The 10,111-nt window shown below is 31.1% G+C and overlaps 1 protein-coding gene across 1 annotated transcript; it reads left to right on the forward strand.

The window, feature by feature from the left end:
* Window positions 1-1,382: 1,382 nt before the first annotated feature.
* Window positions 1,383-8,964, forward strand: LOC150035355 (uncharacterized). The gene is made up of 5 exons (XM_090314770.1): window positions 1,383-1,492; window positions 7,792-8,240; window positions 8,297-8,430; window positions 8,636-8,815; window positions 8,938-8,964. Exons 1-5 carry the CDS (start codon window positions 1,383-1,385, stop codon window positions 8,962-8,964), a joined length of 900 nt encoding a protein of 299 aa, XP_090170896.1.
* The last annotated feature ends 1,147 nt before the right edge of the window (window positions 8,965-10,111 follow it).

The raw sequence follows: 10,111 nt of genomic DNA on the forward strand, positions 1-10,111 counted from the left end.
GCGTCGGGAGTTATGAGGAACTCCCTGCGCACCACATATGTGTCGGGAGTGCCCTCATAACTCCAGACGCCACGTAGGCGTCAGGAGTTTCCCCATAACTCCCAACGCCGTTTTAAAATGCGTCGGAAGATCATATATGTGTGGGGAGTATTAAAATTTAATATATCGTTTGTAATTTTTTAAAATTTGATCTGAAAACCTGTAAAACATATTAAACCAAATAAAGATTCACATAACTAAAAAATGAAAATGAAGTCCATATTATAACAAGTAAATAAAAAATTACAATATCCAAACGAAGTCGATACTAGAAATTACAATATCCAAACAAAGTCAATAAACATTCATATCACAAATACATAAAAGAAGTAAAATCAAAACAACATCTAGAACACTTCTCGAACACAACATCTTCAACAATTGTCCCAGCTCATCTCCGAACAACATTCTACAATAAAACAAAAACATTGAAATGTTATATTGATAAGCATCCACAGATTTCATCCCCCGTTAGTGGTTGAGAACCTTCTACAGTGGGGCTGGATTGTAATTCCAACATTTGATGCTAGACATAATAATTAAATTGACTAAGTTAAAACATCCACAGATTTCATCCCCCGTTAGTGGTTGAGAACCTTCTACAGTGGGGCTGGATTGTAATTCCAACATTTGATGCTAGACATAATAATTAAATGGGTAAGAACGAGCGACTAAAGTTAAAACTGAAAAAAAAAAAAAAAAAAACACGATAGTTTAATATAGGCCTTTCTAAACTTTACAAGCCTATTGGACACAAAATTTAAAGTTCAATTTTCTATTAGATACAAAATTTAGTTTTATGTCTAGTAGATTCTTTAAACTTTTTTATAATATTAAATGTGTTAAGTACCAAATTGGAGGTTTAAAGATTTATTTTATATTTTTTACATTAATATAGGTCTTTCATTTATTCAACATCTTCAAAATGTTAAATCATGCATGCTTAGGCTCCAAATAACCAACATCATATGACATGTTCGTTATAAAATTACTTTCAATAATTTTAGAGATTGTAAAACAAATATATTCTGCAAAATTGACGAGATATTAATGGGCATGATTTATACAAAAAAAAATTCAGAGAAGATTTTAATGGGCATGATTTATACAACAATTTTAGAGAATTAATAAAAGCGAATACAATATTGAAACACATTTTAATGGGCATTTCACATATGATTTAAATAAATATAAAAAATAAAATAAAATAAAATGAGAAAATTACCGGTGAAGAGACGATGGTAGCGGCAGGCAGTTGATTGCAGCTGCTGATCGAAGGGAGGAGCGACGACTGCGGCGGCGAACGAAAAAAAGATTAAAAATGAAGGGAAAATGAGAGAAAAATGGGAAATGGAGGGAAAGGAGTTGGTGGAAAAACTGGAAAGTGTAAAAGGATAGAAGAAAAGGGAGAAATGGAAGAAAAATTGGATGGGAAAAATGGAGAAAATGGGAGGTAAAGTGTAAAAGGATGGGAAAATGGGGAGAGTGAGGGAGAATGGTGAAGATGAGGAAAATGGGGAGAGTGAGGGAGAATGGTGAAGATGAGAAAAATGGGAGAATGAGGGAAAAATTTGAGAGGGAGAGGAAGAAAAAGAGGGGCGACGGCAGTTGGAGGGGGGGGGGGGGGGGTTCTATGAAAAGTGGGGAAAAAAATGGGGAGTGGGGAAGAAGGAGGGGTCTGGTTCCCGACGTCGCCCGACGGATCTTCCTGAAAACTCCCAACGATCAACACCCGGCATCGGGAGTTCCCCTCTTTTAATCGTCGGAACTCTCGACGTACTTTTACGACGTCGGGAGTTTCCGAGAACTCCCGACGGGCCTTTGCTTCGTCGGGAGAGACCGTCTCTCCCAATGACCTAACTCCCGACGCTCTATTTAGGCGTTGGGAGAACTTCTTTTTCTTATAGTGTAGATTAACTTCTTTGGTCTACATGTGTAGATTAACTTCTTTGGTCTACATGACCTATGTTGATGCCAAATTTCTGGACAAGAAAGATGCACTCGACCTTTATGTGACAACAATGGTAAATTTATAATTTGGGAAGAACATGACCTGTAAGATGGAAAGATTTGCACACTGGTGTGGTGCTTGCCACACAAGCTTTGATGCTTAAGTAAAAAAAGTGTAACCGTGCAGCAAGTAGAGAGTTTTAGTATTAGAATCAACTTACTTCCTCTAAAGTAAGTTGATATATTTATAGTTAAATCCCGACCTATGGCATCCATCTGAGAGTTTTCAAGTCATATTAGGTTAACTCTTGAGCCAAATGGGCAAGACCCTGTTCATCAAATTTAGAGGCTAAGCCTATGCCTCATCCTTAGTCGAGGAGGTTAAAAGGCATAATGTTGAGAATACTCGTTAAATTGGAAGGAATAAGTTCGATAATGGATCACGAAATCTTGGCTGAGTAGCATGGGGCACGTGGTATCCCGTGTGAATCAGTAAGGACCACCTTGCAAGACTAAACACTCCCTGGATGTGTGGATCGAGGAGAAAGGGTGCTCAGTGGGAAGAGGATTGTCAAATAACTTGTAACTGCCAATATATCCTGCGGTAATATACAATTTAAAAAATGAAATAAATATAGAAAAATATAGAGTGAGATGGAAAAGATAGAAAATCACACACCATTTAAGAGATAGAGAATAAGAAAGAGGCTTTTACATTTCTTAAATTCATCATTATAAGAAAATAATAAAAAGGAATCTTTTGTTACAAAAGAAGTAGAAGTGATGTGGTAAAAACAAATACGAATGTAGAAAGCCTATTTTTTTTAGTATTTATTAGCGAATTTACTCATTTTTCTTTCTTTCTTAGGCTTTTGACCCAAACTATCATCTTCTCAAGGCCCAAATATGTCATAGTACACTCCATTCACTAAATGGAGAGGGTCAACCTCGACCTCATCCTTGGCCGAGGTCGAAGCCCAACGGCCTTTTGACTCAAGATCAAATTAGCCCTTTTCCTTAAACTCATCCCATCCTCTTGGTCTAGTTGCTTGTATGTCTACTATCGTTTTCTTGACCTGGTAACTTTCTCTTCTTCGCTATATCACTGCTATTTTTTTTAGTCCAAAAATAACTCATAATAACTTAACGATATTTATATTTGTTAAATATAAAATCTCAATTTACTTTTATAATAAAAGAGTGATTTCTGTTTAAACCACTATATAAATTTGTAAAAGGTATAATCCAATGGCTAGATATTAGTAACAAAATATTGACAAAGAAATGCTTGGTGGAGTTCGAGCCCCCAATCATCCCCTAGCTTTAGTCGGGGGTTGAAGATGTGAATCTGGCTTGAAGAGAGAATAACAGAGGATGGAAAATAATGGTAAATTATAAACTTCGGTTCAATAAATATGTTAGGGACAATCACCTTCCAACTATATCTACAATAATTTTAGGTATAAACTTTTGTGATTTTTATTTTGGTTTTACTCTAAAATGATTCACACCAATCGAAATAGTTATTCTTACTAATATACCTACGATTATTTTCTTATTTAACTAATATGAAATTTTGACCGCATTTCTATCCATAAGAGCAATATAATATTCTATGTAAAAAAAACAAAGTAAAAATTACAATCTATTCATGTGCGGATGAATTATCAAAACTTGTAATCTCAAATAAGACAAGAAAAAAAGAATTAATAATTAATAATAATTAATAAATCCGTATCCAACAAATAAGTTGTTTTCCCATGACAGCTAATTTTTCTCGCCTATACACATCAAGAAGTCCAAAAATTAATGTCCTTAAGGGCTTGTTTTACATGTTTTTTTTTTTTTTTTTTTTTTGGAAATTCTTATAAATAGAAAGTTTTAAAAAATATTTATATTTTATAGTAAAAAAATTTCAAAAGTACTTGTGTTTTTAATTTTTTTTGGTATAAAATATAAATATTTTTAAATATTTTTTATATTTAAAAACCTCATTTTTTTTAAATAAAATTCGAAACAACTTTAGTATATTTTTTCGTTTGTTTTCAATGATTTCGATTTTTAAAATACATGATATTATTATTTAGTGAATCTTAAAATTCATGTCGTCAGATTTCTATTACGTGAGATTTTTATACACGGAAGATAAGTGGTAAAATTGTAGTCTAATTAATTAATGAATTAATTTCAATTAAGCATTACTGTTAATTTCAACGAATTATTAAATATAAATATATTACATAGACTAATATGTCCACAATCAATATTTTATGTTTTTTAATTATTTAATATAATATTCTAATTAATTTAGAATTTAATTATTTTTAGTAATTAAATTAAATTCGATTAGATTTTAATATAAAATATTCATTTATTTGATTTTAAGAATTATATAATTAATTAATACAACAATAGAATAAATAATGTTAAATTAATTTATGACTATATTAATTTTTTTCTTGATTAAATTTAGTTTTATTTTCTATATACAAAATTTGTAAATCAAACACGGATATTTAAGGTCTATTTAGTAGAGAATTTGAAAACAAGATATTGAAAACAAATGATCAACAAGATCGTAATTATATTTTATGTGTTCATATATGTTTGGTAACAAATTTAGAAATTAGATTCTAATTTAAAGAGTTGTTTAAAATGTGTTTAATACTATATGTTTATAGATCATAAAACTAATTATAGTTATCCACTAATATTTAGTTGACAATAAATTATTATTAAATTATTTATAAATAAATATGATTTATGTTGAAAGCTTATATAATTATTATTTTATATTATTATATATATACTCTTAATGAGTCATAAAACATCTTTATGGTACATAATGGATAAATTTTCAAGGAAAAAGGACATTGGAGCTAAATTTTTGTTGACATTTGTGAGTTTTGCAAAGTTATTTCATAGTTAATTCGTATATTAATATAACTTAAATCCGTGCACGAGCAAAAACTTGATATCATTGAATAACTTAATGAAGGTTACCAAAATTTAGATTTTATTATAAAATTAGTTTGTGAATAAACGAAATTTGAATATATAGTATAGAAATTGCAATATTTGGTTAAATAAAAAATCTTATTTGATGAAATTGAAAATTTATGGTTAAAATAGATACTACACAATTTTAGAGATAAAATTTGAGTATGTGATAAGATTGGGCATCATTTTTTTAAGGTATGTCATTGTAGTTTCTTTTTTCCTTTTTTTAAAAGGGTATGTCACTTTATTGTTTTGAAAGAGTACATAATTCTTTTTTTTTTTTTTTATTCTCAATAATTGGAAGCATAGTATGAAACCATCCATCTTTGAGATAGTGAGCTATGCTAATGTAATTAATGTATTGTGCACAAAGCTAATATTGATGTAATGTCATGTTACGCACATTCGAATAAGAAGATTCCTGATTAAAGATATGAAAATATGGTTAAGAAAGATTTAAAATAATTAATAGTTACTATCTACACCAATAAAGTGATCTTTCTTTTTTGGTTGCTCAATCATAAGAACTTCAAACTTAAGTATGCTAAGCTTGGAACAATTTTATGTTAGGCGGACTAATAGAAAATTTCCGAGAAAACATGCGAGTGAGAATAAAACATGCTTAAAAAATCTGAACCCAAAGTAATGATGATACTGTTAGGTCGCAGAAAAATGCTTGGACTATCAAACGTTAAATCTTAATATGATTCTTGAATTTGGAGCGTTACACTTAACCTTAGGCTTTAGGTATGTGCTTTGGTTGGGTTGCTTGTGGAAGATGTCTAATTAGATGGAAAGAAAATAGAGATGAAAGCAATTTTAAAGGTTCGAGAAATTATTCAATATTGCTAAAATGATGTGGTATAGTTTCCTATCGTTAGAGGAAGAAGAAAGAAATACATAATTATAGTAAATACCCATTTTGCTTATACTTTAAATTTTGGAGATGTGATAAGATCGGACATCAATTTTTTTAGTGCATGCCATTTTATTTTCATTTTTCCTTTTTCTAAAGGGGCTTTATCCATTTTTTTTTCTTTGACATTTTTAAAGGGGCTTTAAAGGATATATCGCTTTTATTATTTTGAAAAGGTATATAATTCCTTTTTAAATTTAAATAATTGGGAGTAGAGAATGAAATCACCCATATTTGAAATAGGGAGCAATACGAATGTAATTAGTGTCTTATATATAGAGTTATGTATATATTTTGCTAAACTAAATTAGAATAGAACGGGAATAGATATCGATTAATAGCGTCATGTTACTTTTTTTTAATGGTTTGTTCTTTTTTTCCCAAATAGTAATATATTATTCACGATGTTCGATTTTTCTCCCTCTATATGGAGTGGGCTTTGTAGGATAAGCAATACAAACGTTTATTTATAAGAAAATTGGAGCGTATGACAAAATTTAAGGTTTCATTATGAAAAATGGCAAAACCGCCAAGGAATTAGATTTATGGCAACTCAATATGCACATGGCCACAACTTCCTAAATCCATTATTTGTCCTTGTTTGGTACGTAGTAATTTTTGTTGATGAAACTACAAATACTAGGTAATTGTAGAATAAAAAATATGGTCGAGTTATGTACAAGAGTAATTGCTGATATTCCTCAACTGTCCTCCTAATTTTGATTTGTAGTTAACATAATCTCCATATTTTATTATTGTTTTAGATTTTGTTTAACCACTCCTTGAATTAATCACACCTTAATTAAATATCCAAAATTTTCTACCAAATTATATTTTAAATATTCATATATTTTTAACTCTTATTTTATCCATATATTTTATTCAAATATTTGAATGATTTTTCATTACTTTATACGTATTCAGTTTTATTCAAATATTTGAATTGTTTTTTTTTTTTTTTAAATTTTTTATATACATTCTTAATGATTTGGAAAGAAAAAATATCACTTCGTAAAAAAATGGTCATAACTTCTACTGTTTTTGCTATGACTTTACAATGGATTAACTCCTCTTTGATGTTCGATGGGAAGAGAATTCTCACTACCATGATTTCAAAATTTTGAGGCGCATATTCCATCAAATTTATGGTTCCAACAATTTTTGGAATATATCCAAGATAAACTTTTTCCCTCCGCTGAGTTAACTATATCTCGTTTGATAATTTACCATATTAGTTATGCCAATTCGAATCTTATTAGGATTGTTGAAGATAAAGATATTTTGTGGTTGATGTCAGTTTTATCAGAGTCCCCTCAAATTGATTTATGTGTAGTGGTTGACCATGTCTCATCTGTTGTCCTGAACACTGAAAATATACTGTATTTGAATAATGAATTAGCAAACATTGATCATTCTTTTCAACCTCTTAAGGGCAACATTGAAATCATTGATTTTCAAGATTTTGATTCATTTCAATCTTGTATTCCCACTAGAGTAGGTTTACTTTTTAGGAGCAAGTCTGTATGAAGAAAGCAGTTTATTTCTTGTACATGTGGATTAGACACTTTTTCATAATGCATTGTTTAGTGTGTGACAGTTGTCTAGGTAGAATGTATTTGTTGTTTTCAAACGGTTTTGAAACTCTCACACCTTTAGAATTCCATGTGGGGTAGTTTTGACAATTGTTAATCATTATTTTCTAATTTTCTAATTCGTTTTACTATTTTTAAAATTTTTAAAAGTTTTTGCTATTTATCCAAATGAAAACTTAAATTTTGTTATTTATCTAGTCAGCCCTTATTTATATAATGATTAAGATAGTATTTTAAATATTGTATGGAAGTATTTAACCTTATTTATTGAATATTTGATCGTCTGTTACGTAGTTATTTATGGAAGGGCAGTGCAGTGAGTCGGGGTAATGCATGGGTGGCGTGGGATGAGGTGTGCTTGTCGTTGGGAGAGGGGGCGTTGGGTGTGAAACATGTGGTTTCATGGAATCGGGCTGCTATTATAAAGCTGCTCTGGCTTCTCTTAATTAAATTGAGATCATTATGGGTGGTGTGGGTGGAGGCGTATGTTTTGCATGGGCGGTCATTGTGGGCTGTTCGAAGTGAGGTTGGAAGGTCTTGGTGCTTGAGGGCTATCTTGCGTTGTAGAGATAGATTCAAACATCTGGTTCGTTTGATGGTCGGCGATGGATGGTCTTGTTTTGTTTGGTGGGATCTTTGGCTGCCGGGGGATACAATTTTGGATTCATATGGGTCTACGGTGGTTTATGATGCAGGGAGTAGTTTGGAGGCGCGGTTGTCAGAGTTCATGGATGGTGAGGGAGGTTGGAGGTGGCCTACAGTGTCTTAGGAGTTGCTTGAGATCTGGGGTCTTATTCAGATAGTCAGGTGTATTTCGCGTCACTCCTTTTGTGCGTGGTTAGCTGTGAGGAACATGTTGGGTATGCGGGATTGGTTGAAGAGTTGAGGTGTGTTGTCAGAGGGGGGAGAGGAAATGTCTTCTGTGTGAAGGAGGTGTGGAGTCGCGGGATCATTTATTTTTTAAGTGTGGATTTGGGAGAGAGGTTTGGTCTAGTGTGTTACGTCAGTTGGGTTCGTCGCATCGGGTGGAAGGGTGGGATGTCGAGTTGAGTTAGTTGTGCCAAGTGGGGTCGGGTAAGGGGTGCGTAGTAAGTCGTTTTGTGTATTCTGGTGTGCTTCTATCTACTATATCTGGCAGGAGCGTAATCGGCGACTGCATGGAGGTCGACTGAGATCGGTGTCTGCTCTGTTTCACCTTATGATCTCTACGATTCGTGCTCGAGCTGCTTCCTGGCAGGTTGATCTTCTTGGTTTTATCAGTACGTTTACGGATGCTTTTCTTCTTTTTGAACTTGTTGTTGCTCTTTGCTTTGTTGAGGTTTTGATTTTTTTTTTCTCTAGCTTTCTCCCTGGTGGTTTGAGGGTTTTTGCGTTTATGTTTTGGTTATGTTTTGGTCTTATCTTGTTGGCTTTGTTTTCGTATTGTTACCCTGTCTTTAGTTGTGCTTTGTTGCTTTGATGCCTTGATCCCGGGCTGTGAGATCCCCTTATTGTTGTATAATAATATCATCTATTCTAAAAAACACTCTTTCTAATGGAGTTTTTTCTTTTCCTTTCTTCTAATAATAATAATATTATTAATATTATCATTATATTGTACTTTTTAAAACTTATTGTTTATATAATATTACTTTGAAACTTATTATTTTAATTTTGTAGATTTTATTATATATAGACATTAAAGAGACGTTTGAGGAGCTAAATTGATTATTATAGTCGATGGGTTATAATAATATATAGGTATATTTTGTATTTGAGATGCAAACAAAAATAGTAAACACCATAACAAAAGGAAACAGTAAACACGGTGACAAGTAGCAAATATTGTAACAACGACGGATTTGAAACTCTAGGTTATAATACTAGAAATACTAACTATTATAATTGAAGCTCAAATATGGAGTAAGCTATAGTAGCCAATTCTACCCACTTGAAGTCGGGGTTGGATATTTCTTAAGAGACCAATAATATTTTCATCAATTCTCATCACTTGAAAATACGAGAACAATTTAAATGTATTGAAAAAATATAAACAAACGATTGAATTTACTCAACTACAAATACAATTTTTCGCGTTTATAACAAATAAACACAATTTTTCATGTTTCAACTTCGTGTGTAAGGATTTCTTCAAATCTATTTAAAGCACATACTCTGATTTTATTTCAAAAAATAAATTAATAAATTTATTTAATGGCAATTAACGCCATAAATGGGTGACATTTAAAAATTGTCATAAAAAATCAAAGTCCGAAAGTTGCATTTTCCTTTTTTTTTTTTAAAAAAAAAACTGCAAATTTTATTTAACACTTTTTTTCTTCCCCTCAATTTGTTTGCTCCCTTATGTCATGAAAACCCACTTTTATTGTAGTGTCGTCACATCATTATAGAATTACGGATGAAAAAATTGTTCATATGAGGGATACTCATGTGTAATAAAACTATAATATTGAAATAATAAGTTTCAAAACAAATAGCTAAAAAGTATATTTTTCAAAAAAGAAAAAAAAAGTACAATATAAATAAATAAGTGAATAAATAAACTCTTTTTTATTAATTTTTTATACACATATTTTTATAATTGAAATAACCAAACCTTTAAAACTTGAAGTCG

This window comes from Benincasa hispida, chromosome 6, assembly GCF_027475165.1.
Source record: "Benincasa hispida cultivar pf3 chromosome 6, pf3_genome.v1.1, whole genome shotgun sequence".
Classification (NCBI taxonomy): Eukaryota; Viridiplantae; Streptophyta; class Magnoliopsida; order Cucurbitales; family Cucurbitaceae; genus Benincasa; species Benincasa hispida.

Bases quoted from the DNA above. Each gene is read 5' to 3' on its own strand.
- LOC150035355 (XM_090314770.1), top strand. From the start codon at position 1,383: ATGGGAAATGGAGGGAAAGGAGTTGGTGGAAAAACTGGAAAGTGTAAA. The intron at 1,493-7,791 runs GTAAAGTGTAAA...TCTGTTACGTAG, and splicing joins AAAAATGGAGAAAATGGGAG to TTATTTATGGAAGGGCAGTG. The intron at 8,431-8,635 runs GTGTGGAGTCGC...TATATCTGGCAG, and splicing joins ATGTCTTCTGTGTGAAGGAG to GAGCGTAATCGGCGACTGCA.